This window comes from Erithacus rubecula (genome assembly GCF_903797595.1).
Source record: "Erithacus rubecula genome assembly, chromosome: 1".
Lineage (NCBI taxonomy): Eukaryota > Metazoa > Chordata > Aves > Passeriformes > Muscicapidae > Erithacus > Erithacus rubecula.
The window spans coordinates 102808190-102823850 of NC_136658.1; the positions used below are offsets into that span (position 1 = coordinate 102808190).

At 35.3% G+C, this 15661-nt stretch overlaps 1 protein-coding gene across 12 annotated transcripts in view; it reads right to left on the minus strand.

Moving 5' to 3' along the window:
* DMD (dystrophin) overlaps positions 1-15661 on the minus strand; it is a gene marked incomplete at its 3' end in the record, with an annotated part of 1131161 nt that overhangs the window by 852325 nt on the left and 263175 nt on the right. For all 12 annotated transcript variants that reach the window (XM_079310888.1, XM_079310881.1, XM_079310887.1 and 9 more), the window contains exon 2: positions 1325-1386. In XM_079310888.1, the coding sequence (XP_079167014.1) occupies positions 1325-1386 (62 nt within the window). The remainder of the gene's footprint in view (positions 1-1324; positions 1387-15661) is intronic.

Consider the following 15661-nt stretch of genomic DNA (forward strand, 5'->3'; position numbering starts at 1 on the left):
ATTACATCTTTCACCTTCTGTGAAGCACTTCCATTATCAGAAACATATTAAAGTTGTTTTTTGGTTTTTTTCTACAATAGTACCACGTTGTGGATTCATTTTGTTTGTGATTCTACACAGTTCCCAGAGCTTTCCTTTGCTTTATTATTGCCAGTCCAGCTATCCCCCTCTTCTGTATGCATATGTTGTACTGCTTCCCTAAACATAATACTGCATAGTTGTCTTGTAATTCATAATTTCTGAAGACAGTATTTCATGCTGATGCAGTCCTCCAAATTGCAGGACATCTCTGCTGTCAAGATGCTGGGCACAAATGTGTTCTGTCTAAATTACTTGAATCAGTATTAGAAAATGTTCTAGACCATGGAAAAGCCCTGTGGGTCTCCTGATGGACAAAACCACTGCTGAGCATGTTTGCATGCTTTTCAGCATCATGATGGTTGTATTCAGATTATCTTTCTCCCTCTTTTTTTTTTTTTGTTTTTTTTTGTTTTTTTGAGTAGAATCAGATGGGACACAAACAAAAACCAGACTAAATAGAAGATACATTACAGCACCTATTTCACTGCTGTTTATTACCTGCTAAAATGATGGGATTGATTTGTTCTATCATTACTGGAAAATAAATTTGATTAATTCATGCAGGAATTTTAACAAAAAAAAAGTGTCAGCAAATTAATATCTCAAGCAGAATTTTTCAAGAGTATTAAAGATAAAATCATTATATATTGCCAGAAAGTCATGCTTTAAATAAATTAGTTATTTGGTCTCTTTTTTCCCCACTCCATTTATTATGATCTACCATTCTCAAATATAACTATTTCAAAGCATATAATTTACTTTCATAATTTGTTAACTGGATCACACCTCTTATCTCTGACCTTGCTCTTCTCCAATTCACCCAGTTTTATTAAAGATGCAATTGCAATTAGAAAAGACAAGTCTAATAGAAGAAACTCCTTTGTTCATTAGAGACATAAGAAAGAAATCCAAAGAAGAGAAATACAGATGCATCCCTAGTTTGAGAAAAAGAAAAGTAAATTGAGGCAGAGAACATTTTAAGAGAAGAACGGCTTCTTACATTTCAATCAGTGCTGAAATCAAAGAAATAAAGCTTGAACATTTTTTTCTAATAAATCAGTCAACTGCCATCAACAATATCTGAGACTTGTAACTGTTATCTTGAAAAATAAGCCTCAGTGTAGGAATATCAGGTTTCCTTGTTGTTTGGTTTTTTTTTTGGTTTTTTTTTTGGTTTTTTTTTTCTTGGTTGTTGCCTATCTATAAAAATATATTTTGGTGAATAAATAAATAAATTAATTACCTTAGCAAACTGCGCATTTATCCATTTTGTGAAAGTTTTCTTTTGAACATCTTCCCGTTCATCTGCCAGAGAAAACAAAAGCATTTTATTAGAATTATGCAACAAAATAATGCAATATTGTTGATTAATGTTTCAGTTTTGGTTTATTGTAAACTACCAAAAACACTTCAAACACCAGCAGGAAATGTGTTTGGATCTATTATTTGACAATTGCACCAACACATTTCAAAGGTCTGCAGATCCCATTCATAGTCATGGTCTGTGTTCCTAGTTGAGCTGACATATTCTATGGTATCTTTTCTTCTGGAAGAGAACATGTTGCAGTAGGATCTGAAACACCCCATTGTAATTTTTAACTTCATATAGGTATAAAAATCCCCAATATCATTGGATAGTTTTGGCATCAGGAAACTCTTCTACAGTGGAAAAGTACTTGAAATAACATTATATGCACCTCCTCAAATTGCTTGAGGAAATGAAACCTTCTGGACCTCAACATAGTTCTCCATTGGCAGCCCCTGATGTACTTTATGCCTTATTTAACTTACAACTATTCACATGTCACAAATTGTTGCATATTTTTCCTCCAGTGCAAAAAAAACCAAAACAAAACAAAATAAAAAAGCAAACCCACACACATACTTGTTCAGCTATACATGAAATTCTTTTTCAATTCTTTAATATGAAATCTTTGTAGAGGGAGATGATTTATCTTAGGCCTTGATTTCTGTATCTAAGTTGTAAGGATAGTCTTGATACTGAATGGAATTGGACAAACAAAGGTACAATTCTGCCATATTTTATATAGATTGAAAGGGGAAAAAAAATTCAAATTAGAACTTTGTAAGCATTTGACCAAAAAGATCTATTAGGCATGATCCCTGAAATATAAAGGACAGATTTCTTTGCTTGGCAAAATAAAATCAACCCCAACTAAAATTGAAGGATGTGTGGAAAATCAGAATGCTCATACTGAAATAAAGTTCACTCAATGCAGTCTTTCGGTTAGCAGTAAAATTCTCTACACTTCCTAAATAAAAAGAGATATTAAATTCCCTTCTGAAATATATGACAATTAATAACATTAAAAGATTCAGCTAAATTTGAAAGGCAGGTATAGACAAGCTAGAAGACAAATGCATGGCATTAATAATGTACTTTGCTTTCCCTCCCTTCACTTGTCCAAGGATCAAAGACAAGACAAATCTTTTTGATAAAAATCTTTTGCTCTTAAAACATCAACTCAATATCACTTTAAACATACCTTTCCCACCAGAATGTTTTCCAGTTTCAAAGATAAAATATACTCATAAAAAAGCACTTGTTTGCAAAGTTACTATTACATTACAAAGAAGTACTGCAAATTTGAAGGAGCATATTCTAACTAAGTTCAGATGTTCTTGAGAAAAAAAAAGATAACATAATACTGCAACTGGAAACTTGCCATAGAAGGCATGCATTATATACACTCTGCCACTAATATATATATATAAGTACTTGTTGCAAGAAAATTCTTAGAATTCTATTGCTATCTACCTCAAATACTGATGTCAGCTTAATTCTTTGGCTGGAAGTAATGCTTGAATAGTTAAGAAACTCACCCATAAGCAACAGCATATGAAGGAGATGCGTGCTTTTGGTAATACAAGATGCTAAAGTTGTTAAAAATTTTACTTTCCCCATGGGCAACATTTCTCTCTGTATTGACTGTAAGCTGTTTATTATATGAGTTTTGTTACATTCCAGCCACATGCAGTACACAGAAGATGACAGAAGATACATTTTGTGAATAGAAGATAAATATTCAATCTGATGTTTTACTACAAACTTCTCCAGCAACTTCATATAAAATATTACACATAAATAGCTGCTTCTGTATAATCATCTCTGCTAAAACTGCCAAATGCAAATGGGTTCACAGAATAATGTGGCATTTAGCAAGGGAAAGGAAACAGAGAGAAAATCACCTTTTTAAACTATTCAAACAATATTATGTGATATTTAGCAGGGCAAAGAAAAGAGACAAAAACTTATCTTTAAACTGTTTAAACTTCTGCTTTTCCACCCCAGGCAGCTGTAATAGCATATTTAGTCAGAGTGGGTTGTTTGGTTTAGGCTTTTTTTGTTTGTCTGTTCAGTCTTTTTCCCACAAATATATATGTGCAAGTTTAACTCCTAGTCACCAATTAATTCGTGTCCACTGTGTTAAAAAACAGGTTCTTGTGAGAAAAATGAGAGTCAACCCCACAAATTGAATGTTTTAAATTTATTCAAAATCCAGGCAATGCTCTGCTACTTTGTACACACAAATCTATTCCATTGCTGTTATCTTTATCCAGAGATTATTGCAAGCACTTTTATCTCTAGGTGCTTGCTCTGACAAGTTTATACCACAACAATTTGTTAGTGACAGCCTCCTAACCTATAAATAAATCAATCTTTTAGTTTTGCATGGCATGATTTCCCCACTGTAAACACGATCTTTTACAAAGAGATATTTTCTTAGCCCAGATTTATGGATTGAATGCTGAATGTTGAAGCTGAATGACATTTATCTAGCTGCTGCAGAAATGTGCCAAGAACACACTTTCATAATGCTATGTTTATAAGAGATCCTTCAGCAGTGAGCCAGTGAATGCCCTTGCAGGTGCTTTTACTGGAGACAAGAATAATCAAATGGCCAAGCAGGTAATTCCTTCACCTGTTCAAGTGTAATATGGTATGTTTATTTCTTTTCTTTCAAGCTGAAAGAATTGCAGAACAGTGTACTGTCTTTCTTCAGGTTAGATTTAAACACTGCTTGGATCCTGAATTCCTTTATTACAATAACAATGGGATCCCTTCCCACAGCAAAAATGCTTTTCTCAAATTGATGGACATTGAGTGGAATAGGTTTAACCTCATTTTCTGTAGGTTATCAACTCAGAAAATGAATGCTCTGAGGACTACAAAAAGTCTTCCAGAAAAAAAGAGATGCTGAGCAGGAAGATTTACCTGATTTTTGTGCCCTACAGCATCTAGTACCACTGAACAGACCTTGTTTTAACCACAAGATATTCACAAATGTGTTCAGGTGAGCATCAGCTTTGCAGCTGTGAATGTAAATCTCACAGTATAGTTAACTGCACATTTGACTTTTGAAGTATTACTCCAGGTTAAGCCTCATAATAAATTATGACCCAGGGAGAAAGTGCAGTATTAATGAAGCTAATCATCTGATAACAGGCAGTTCTGACACTTAATCAGGCAGCAAGGCTAATAGAGACAAGTGGCACACTGAAGGACACTTAGGAACAACCATGATTCAACAGACCAAAGATGCTATTAATAATAGCAAGTGGTAACCCTATAACTTTCCTAGATACTTAATAGATCATGTTTGTAACCTACCACTCCAACACAATTCCCATCTGATTTCTACAAGAAAACCTTCAGCATCATGCTGTCATCTCTTAGTAAACTAAACTTTTTGCTACCCTTATTATTGAAACAATTTGAGCTTACAAATACCAAGCAGATTGCAAAAAGAACCGAGGTTCAGAAGTGTACAGTATGTATGTCACTACATTGTTCCATTTATATCATAAAAGCCACTTTCCCATGGAAAACAGGTGCCAGGGAGAAGGAAATTTGCACTTTGTTGAATCCTTCTCTTTTTTTCTAGAGGATCTTAAACCTCTCAACTCCTGACAAACCTAAATAAATAATTTTTTCACTAACTCACAGAATGGCTGAGGCTGTAAAGCAGCTCTGGACATCATCGGGTCCAACTGCCCCAGTCAAGCAGGGCCAGGCTGAGTGTTTTTATTTTCTCCAAGGATGGAGACTCTTCCTTCTGCCACATGAAGACTGCATCTTGTCTTGCACAGATCTGGGTAGTGGTTTCCAGTGCAAGTGGCTTAGAAAATTCCCCTTTAGAGTAAGTACAGCCCAACTCTTAAAAGACACTCAACAAAAGAGTACTGGTACATGAGGAGTATAGGGAATGACCCATATCCTCAGATTCTAAACTTTAGTTTAAAACAAACAAAAAATCACAGGACTGACATGTCAATGAATATGTGACATTTGTAGGGTGTTTGAATCACTAAGAGTCACGGAGTGACAGGAGGCTCAGTTGTATGATAGATTTTATCCAGCCTTCAGCAAGCAATTCCATCATAGGTGCAGGAACACAAACAGGGAAGAAGGAGAGATCTTATTATGTTATCCAGTGCTGACGTATAAACAAGAAAGGAGGCAAAAAAAAAAAAAAAAAAAAAAAAAAAAAAAAAAAAAAAAAAAAAAAAAAAAAAAGAAAATGGAAGAAGAAAATAGAAAATAATTCTCATACTGTGGTAAAAACTTTAAAACTTTGAAACAATGGTGTCAAGGCAGGTGTCAATTCCCTCATTCATGGCAACTGCAGGTTCATTGGAACACTGCACTTTAGAGAAGAAAACCATCAAAATTGCTATTTGATTTTCTAGCAGCCAAACAATGCAGATTGAGAAAAGGTCAGGATTTTCTTCAGTGAGTGAGAACGAGTACCAGCAGTGGTGGGAACAAAAGAGGCCACAGATAGTCACATTATTGATACTCTGGCTCTATCGACTCACTATTCTTAGGGATTTTCAGTACATTATTACAATACTCTGCCAGTAACTACAGCTGCTGAGAAATGTTCCCTTCCCATTCTTGCTTATCTGAGGGGGGAAGAAGAAATCAATGCAATTCAATGACTGAATGATATTTGAGTGGACTAGATTTGATTTTTAGTCATTGAGGTCATCCAAGACATTCACAAGCTGACAGGAAATACAATAGGCTGCTTTGACAGACAGACAATGAATTTAAGTCTATTACTCATGTAAGGCAATACAGAACATGCAATTCTTTGTCCATCTTCTATAAATATACTGATGAGCAGTGTGTTGACTTAATCTGAATATTGTTAAAACTCCCTGTTCCCTGTGCTACCCTCTTGAGACTTTACTGTGGAACCAGAGTCAAATCACCATAATCAGAGCATCCCAGGCTTTTCAAAACACTGATGAACCTATTCAAATGCTCAGCAGAAATGGAACACTGAAAGCTCTCGTTAATATAGATTTAAAGTAAAAAGAAGTACAACTGAAGGCCATGAAAAATAGAATACTAAAGTTTTCTGAGAAAGGTTTGGTAAAATTTAAGGTAAATTTAGGAAATGAACAGGTGTATTCCTAAGAAAAAAGAATTTGCTTCCCCTGTTTCCTTCAAATGGAGGAACTCAGTGAGAGGGATGCCATTTACTGATCAGAGGACAAAAAAGAGGATATCTGTAAGACCTAACCTACAAGATTTCTTACTCACAGATTAGTGAAGCAGATTGAACTACTGAACTACCTTGCCTAGACTGAATGACACACTGACAAAATCTTTTCTTTTTCTCATTTTGTTATGTTAGTTGAAATTGTTCTTTCATTATAAATGTTTAAGGGAAACTGCTTCCTGATTTTTCCTATTTTTAAAATTCTTTAAGATATTGCAAGTATTTATATAAGGTCTCACTCTTCAAATCTAACTTTATCTAATTAGTTTAGAGAAGAAACTACTGAGTTTTTTTTGAGGACCAGCATGGATGTCATGTATAAAAAAGGAGCAGAGCAGAACAAAGGATAGAGAACATGACAGCCTGCCAGCCTGGAACAGAAGATAAAAAAAAAAGGAATGAAAACAAAAACAAAAACGATAACAAAAAGAAAAAGAAAAAAAGAGAACAATGAGGAAGGGGTGAGGGGAAGATAGAATGGGAAGTAAACACTTCTACCCTGGCTTGGGGGGAAAAAAATGGGAAAAGTACATATGGAAAAGAAGGAATGGGATGGGGAAAAGTGAAGATTAACACTTCTTTTCTGGAAAGAAAAAAGGCTATCTGGTGGCTAAAAGATCATATGCAAGGAAGCAGTGAATTTGAACAGAAGAACTACTGAAGCATGTGCAGCTTAGTCAAAAAGATTTGACTAGCATCCAGAAATACCAGAATAATGCAAACAAGATACATATGATTCCTAAAACAAAAATGGGCAGCTGTGAAATGTACACATAGATCTGTGTTTGAACAAATTTATGTAATTTGTTCATGTTTGTTAACCACCCCCTTGCCCTTCTTCCCCTCCACCATTTCCCAACCCTTTTCTCTAAATCAATTGTAGCATATGGAACTCCCAAGACAAAAGCAGGATCACAATTCCACAATTGAAAGGAAACAGAATGCCAGCTCACATTTCCAGAACATTTTAAATATACACAACACAGGGTGTTCAGCTCCAGTTCATACACTGTAATTGTATTCCCAGCTGCTGACCTAGTCCTCCTCTGGTCCACCACAGACAAAGACACTTTGGGAACTGATCCTACTTCTCCATGTCCGTGGATTGGTCCTGAGGACCTGTAACACAATACTTGAGTGTCAGGACATCTGCCTCAAGTGCTTGTGACCCACGCCTGCCTTATCCTTTCAAGGATAAGGACTTTTAGTAAGAGTTTTGAAAAACACTCTACCAAAAATACCCTGTTCTAGTTATTAACAGTTTTGCAAACACAAGCTTAACTATTTTTGTCTATTGGGGTTTTTTATTATGTTCTAACCAGCAATTAATTTGGATCCAGTAAATTTTTCCCATCACTAGTAAAATTCAACTTAAAAAGCCTCAGTGCTTCAATACATCAGATTTTTCTGCACAAGATAAATAACAGCTCAAACTTAATGAACTAACCTATCTCTGCCTGAGAAGCAGTTGAGTTTATTCCTTATCTTTACATGGGGATATATAATTACTCATTTGGATATTTACCTGTGTATAAGTAGTGTCCCCTTTTTAATCTATTTTTCAATGTCATATACATATATTGGCAAATGAAAAGAATGTTTGTAACATTTCAATTGAAGTCCATGCTATTTTGGCATCATACCATTGTTATACCTTTAAATGTGGTAGTAGTATACTTGTCTTTAGTGAAACCTCCATGCTAGTTAGAAGGACTGTACCAGATGAAATCACTGCCACTTTCTGGAACTTGCAGAATATTGTTTGATTTTAATTGTATTATCAAGTTTTTTGGACTCAGACTTCAATGAAATAGTCTTGCCAGTGCATCCAAGTACCTTGAAAAAATACCAATGATGGTGGTTTAAAAGCTTTTCAGTTTTGTGGTTTATTTATTTTGTTTATCAGTTTTTATTTGGCTTTGGTTTGTTTTTTTTTGTTTTGTTTTGTTTTGTTTTTGTTTGGTTTTGTTGTTGTTGTTGATAGAAACAAAATTCTTATAGAAAAAGACTTTTTAGAAGGGTAAGACTTCTTCGTGCTAGAAAATTGATGGCGAAGGATACTGGTATTACCAAAATGTGAAAGAAAAGTAGGAGCTGGTCAATACTAAATTCATATTGTCAAATGAGTATATATGGGAAAATGCTTACTATTTCTTGATGAATTCATTTGAACAGGACATTTTTTCCTTGTTTACAGATTAGAGAAACACACGTTAAATGCTGAAATACATTATGTGATATTATATAAAAGCAACAGAAATACTTTTTGCCACATAGATTTACTACTACTATTATTATTGCTATATATAAAATCAGTTGCAACTCCACAGCCCAAACCTGCAATTTTTACCACAGCTGCTGAGGGATACCTTAATCCTTTTATCATACAAAAACAACTAATAACTTGTAAGGTTGATGAGCAAAAATCACAATGTGCTTGGAGTAAGGAGGCAATGCTTGCTGCTCAGTCCCCTTGCTGGTTGTTGTGCTGACTGGAACAAAAGAACCTGAGATACTTTAGAAAAAAAAAAAAAACAACACATAGCTTCTTTCAAAGGAGAGACTAGACCTGGTAAACAGATTAAATATATCTTGTCTGTAGTACCTCTTGTTTCAGAGTTTCTTACTTCTAACCCATCTTTGTTTTTTTCCCAGAGAAAATGGGAATTATGAACTGAAGTCAGAAGGAATCAATATCAGTCCTTTTCTCCCCTCTGAGCTCATGGGTATTCCCACACTCAGCCCAGGAAGGACAGGACCATTAGGACAGACGGACAGCCCAGCTGTGGCCTGGCAGCAGCCGTCCCTCTGCGAGCCCGATTGAACAGCCAGCAGCAGAAAATCCTCCTCAGTCAGACACTAATAAAATTGGTTTGTGTGCACTGCACCCTCAGTGACAACCTGTAATGAGCATTGTTACTCCTGTGCACCAAGGATCTGAGAACTGCTGCAACTAACTCAAAGTGAAAGCGAGCGCTCTCACCTCGGCCGCTGCTCAACCAGCCAGCTCCAAGAGAAGCCACTGCTATAAATGTCCCTGTCACCACTGGGGGGAAAGTTACAGGCCAGAAATGAGCAGCACTGGCAGCTCCTGCATTTCAGCAATGTCACCCAAAAAAAAAAAAAAAAACCAAAACAACAACAACAAAAAAAAAAACTAAAAAAACCCATATATATATATATATATATATATGCACATATATAATAATGAAAAGAAACACAAACAAAAAGACCCAACAAAAATCTATCCTCCAAAATAAGAAACTTTAAACAGCTCTAGGCTTAATGGTTTTCACCAGAAGAGTTCCATGCACTGGGAGGAGGAAACCTGTGATAAAGGAGCTATGGCAAACACAAGCTGGGTTGTCAGGACAGAGGGACTGCAGTTTCTTGGGGTTTTGTTCATACTTTTTAAACATTGGAAGAGAGGTCAGCATTTAGCTGATCAGCATGGGTAAGCTGTGACAGAGGCACTGCATGGGAAACTACTAGAACAGAGATTAATTACTAGAGAAAAAAAGTCAAGGTTATGTAACTAGATAAAATTACCCACAATTTTCATATTTATAAACTTTATGAAAACTGCTCAGTTATTTTTGTTTTGTTCAGAAAACACCAGATAAATGCTTACTGCTAGACTGTGTCCTTCCTTAGCTGAAGATTTTTACCATCTAGGTTACTATTTTTGTTCAGATATGAGCAATAAAAGACAGGAGACTAAGAATGGTAGTTTTAATTCATGAACCAGACAGAGCAGAACACATCAAAAATAGGAAACAGGAGCCCACAAACTTTCTGAATTATATATTTTCCACTAATAACAAATGAAGCTGAAAGAAGCATCAGGATTCAAAAAGGTAATCAGAGCCTAAAACATGATATTAGTATGTAGTGTTTCACACAGTCTTCTGTTGTGAAAATGAAATTGCTGTTCTGTTTTCAGCAAATGCCACCTAGTGATGCATAGCTGCAAAGCTTTGAACTGCTTTTATTTGTATGTATATTGTCCCAGATTTTCTGAGTTGATCCTATGGAAATAAAATTAAAAAAAAAAAAAAAAACCTCAGGCAAATGCTTTACATGGTCACAGACTCCCAAAATTCATGTCACACACATGCAGAACACAGAGGAGGATGGGTTAACCATATGTGAGGGACCAACATTTGTTACAGTTTGTATTAAAATATTCATTGCAAACAACGATGCTAAGTACACTGTCTTAGCTAGCACTATTCTGTAATATTTCAAGTTCTTTTTTTGTTCCTCTGTCAAAAGCAGTTAGAGAACAGGCTGTTCTAGTCTGCTTGACTGACTGCTGTCTACTTTATTTCATCTGACCCAATTAGTGTCTGAGTTAATTAGGAGGAGCTGCCACTGGGACATCAGAGAATATATCAGAGAAGTTTGCAATTAATGCGACCAAGGTGTTAAAATGTAATTGTTTACAACACATACACCCTGTTCTTAGGGTGAAGATACTGTCATTACAAAGCTGACAGCATCAACTGGTCCACAGCCAGAATTCATCTTATTATTCAACATTTGACAAACTTTGAAAGAAAAGAACACATGGCTCTAAGAACAGCTGTGCAAATTAAAGATAAGTGAATTGTGTTTTCTACTCCTGTTTCACCTCACCTGAAGTAGACAAAGTAATGAGGAATGTATTTAAACTATAGTTGTGATTTACTTAATTCAGAAAGAACTGTTGCAGATTTCATGTTATCAGGTCTCTTGGCATCCTTTCACCACTCCCAAGCCTCCCCCACTTTTCAATGGTAGAAAAAAAAGGACAATCAAAGAGTAAAGGCCTTGTTGATAGAGATAATTGGGGGGGGGGGGGATGGGGAAGCCAATAGAATAGACTTTAACCTCCCTATACCCTTTTCCATTTCACAGTTACTTTGTTCTGTTTGTAGTGGTTCAATCATAGAAGTGACTGAAGGATCTTAAATTTTTAGAAATAGGCATGTTAGGATCCGAGTGTTTGGCATACTGAACACAATTGTCCAGTACTACCCCATATTTGGTAAAACTCCAAGTGTACAGGTGAGGGCTAATACAAATTAAATAAAAGCCCAAATACCAGCATCTCACAGAAAACCTGAATTAGGAAGCACGTTAAATGTGTATGCCCTACATCCTATATTGCCAAACAATCCTGAAAAAAAAAAGGAATTTAATTTCTAGACAGCTCATAAGCAACACCTTGCAAACAGCCACAATGTTTACTGCAGACTGTTCTTTACTTCAGTTTTTTTCTGAGGCTTCTATTTTTCATTTAGCAACTTTATTTGAGAAGTGACTGTTCAGTTCTCACACAAAGAAAAAACATTCAAATTGGAAGAATGGGAGAGGTGCTTGTCTCTTTTACCTCTATGATGGTGAAAAATGAGAGCACAACAAAAATGAGTTTTAGACTTCACAAAGATGGTGACAACTGTTACAAAGAATACCTATTTTTTAGAATTTTTAAGACAAAATGTATTAAAGTTAGAACCCAGCAATGTGCCCAGAGCCACCAACAGTTCAAACTGTGTTTTTATCTAGCAATCAGCAGGGAAAAAGCTACCACTATAGAGAACAGGCATTATAAGCTGTAGAAATCACGTTGCTGTAGACTAGAGAAGCATTTAAGGTGAGGTACCACACTTGTCTATCAAATTACACAACAGCATTGGCTTCTGGTCCAGTCTCTGTCCCCCCAGTGCCACACAGAGAGGGGCAGCTGTGACACAGAGGAAGTTCAGGATATGTTTCTTCTTAAGCAGTCAGCCATAGGTCAAGCTTATGAACATTCTATTATCTATACTAACACCAAAACAACATACCTTGCTATGTGATGTTAAACATTTATTTACAACTTTACAATCTTTGCAACTCAGATTATTTTTAAGAACTAACTGAAATTAGGTAGAAATCGTATCCAAAATTCATCTGCCTGACATTAGTGCACCAGCATTTGTTAAAACTGAATGCTCAGTTTGGGGCTGAACACATTTTTCATCCACACATGGGGACAATGCTCAACATCTTAAATTTATCTTAGGAGAGTGGAGTAGAAAGAATTGGTAAAAACAAAATGGACAGGGACACTATATATCAAGGAAGAAAGAGGAGATACATAATTCCCTTAGCCATATTTTAAGGTATATTTTCCATTCTGGGGTAGGGGAAAAAGTAAAGGAAGGAACAATTTTTAGAATGATAACATCATTACATTTTGTAACGTGTCCCTGAAATTCTTACTCTGCTTAAGAACATTTGAAGCACTAGTGAAATATTTATTAAAATTAGATTTAATATGAGTACTGTTAAATCTTCTCATTAAGTGGGCATTGTCTGAGCAAGTTACAAGAATTTTGCAATAACAAATTGTACTTATATCCTAGAAGATTTCATGCCCTCCCAACTGAAAACAAGATTTTCTGGCTGTACCAGACATGAACATTTTAGATAACTAACATATTTGCTACCTGTATGTATTCTGTGCATTGATCTGTGTTTTTTTGTTTTTTTTCATTGCATACATCATTCAGAACTGCTTGCAATGAAGGATTTCATATCTATAACATTAAGTGAAGATTAAGAAATATTAGTATTGATGCTAGGACAGTTACCTATTATAAACATCGATTTTTATTTCAACTCAGTGCCAACTCATCAGCTCTAGTGAAAGGAGCTGTGTTTCCTTAATATAGATTCAGCACAGAAAAAGAAGAAAAACATCTATTTGTCATTCTTTTTACAGCTGTTCTTTTCCAGTCTAGACAACTCAAGGCAAGTGTGACATTTCACAAGATCATAAACTACACTGAAGAAACATACTGTCATTCTTTTCTGATGTTTTTGCAACAGTAAAGAAGAGTAATTTTCTTTATAGCCTAATGCTTTTTAGAGGCACCTTAATCAATCTGCTTAGATATTTTGATCACATTCATCCTAGTAGAGAAACAGAGTGAACAGATATTGGAATTTCAGTTTGGGCTTCTATCTTGGAAGATGCACCAAAGACCAATTGAAAAAATTCAGTTAGAAAACACATAAGCCAGCAAAGGAAGAATGAAAAAGGGCACTAAAATGAATGTTTAAATGTACAGATAACTTACTGGGAGAGGAAAGAGAGAAGAAATGAAGATTCAGCTAAAAAGACTACTGAGAAAATCTCACCTAAAAAGCTGAAAGTATTACACTGTGGCTTTGGCAACTACTAAAAAAGTGCACATGAACCAAGGGAAATTCACAGAAATTAGAGCATGACGGTTTAGAATGAATAAAAAAATATTACACCCATTAATTCTCAGGAAGTTTAGATAGCACTATACAAAACAGTTCAATGTGAACACAATAGAGAACACCCACCCTCTTTCACTGCTTAAATCAGGTATAATTTCTATTTTCTTCATACTCCTTTAATTTATTAATAATACATCTAATAATGCACACTTCTTTAATGTTTTCACACTCCAAAATTTGAATCCAGTTACCTGTTCACTCTATGGTTAACAACTACACTGTAGAATTCCTGAGCATATAAAATCCTTGAGACTAATGTGTAAAAGGATAAAAGAGGATTTATAAAGATTAATGGTGGGAAGGTATTCAGGTGGATCTGAGCACAAGTATCCTGAGGCAGTGTTTAGCTTCAGTAACGACTAATTACTGATATGCAGATGCTGAGATGAGCTTAGTTGGCCAGAGAATGGAACGAAGACTGTGGGTTCACCCTCTGTGTGGTGAATTTCCTTAAAAGCTGGACTCAATGATCCTTGTAGGCCCCTTTCAACTCAGAATATTGAGTGAATCTCATGCTGAATCTATGGATGGATCTTTAGGCTAATTCAGTGAGCATGAGGACCAAGAAAACTAGAATGACTACAATAGTTTGCTCCTTTTCCTCAGCTCACAAAACAAATATTCTTTGGCCAACACAAGAACAAAAAAGAAAGTTATTTCTGAGAATTTTGACAAGTGAGGAATGAGTTGGCCACTTCTCTGTTTGCAACACCTAGCAACCAACTTAGCAACCACATAAATAGTGTCTTTGTTATTTTGGTATTTCTACATTGCTAATTGTCAGGCATTCTTCATCAGCATCATCAGCTTGATGACAATGACATACAGAGGTTAAATCATTTGGATATCTGATTAGCTGTCAGAAACAATGATTCTATGACATTCAGGCTCCACCTAACCTCACAGCAGGACTCAGAGGGTTTTCAACCAAATACCAGTTTTGGAAATTAAAAATACTGCCATTCTTATAATGAAAGAAATTGAAAATCATGCAGCAGGCAGCTACATTAAGAAAAGTAATGTGGAAACTATTTACAATTAATGCAAAACAACTTACAAAGGTCAAATTGGCATGACTGTGACATTTCAAGAAATATAAATGGAAGTCTTAAAATTTTCCACGCTTCTATTTTACTTTCCCTGTAATAAGGAAATTGAATGAATTTCAGTTCTTTGACATGTTTCCTCTACTGGCAATTAGGTCTTGAGTAGAAAATAACTTTGATAATACACAATTCTCCATATTAAATTGTTTAACAGCCAAGGAGATCAATACGCATTAAAAAAAAAAAACAAAACAAAACAAAACACCAGCATTTTTTTTAAATTACTTCTGTTTCAACTGTAGTCAAATGCAATACTCAAGGACATGAAGAAAGCTTAAGATAGCTTCTAAACACTATTTGTTCATATAATCAAGCATGTAGATAGCATTTAATAGAACATATTGCAGATTTTTGCCCCCTGCTAGGTTTTACACATAGTAAGGAACTATCCAGAACAAAGATTGATTGGCCACTGACTTTTTGGACTAAGCAGAGTTAGCCTGATTATAAACTAGAACAGAGAGAAAATTTAATTAACATTTCCTATTTCACCACGAAGCTAGGTGTGGTTGTGAGAAAGCAATTTTCACTGCTAACAGCAAATATACAGAAAGAGCTACCAAGTGAGATAGGTAAAGAAGCACAGTAAAGAAGCAATATGAAGACAAAAATTTATAACTGAATATAATGTGGCTTAAGTTATCT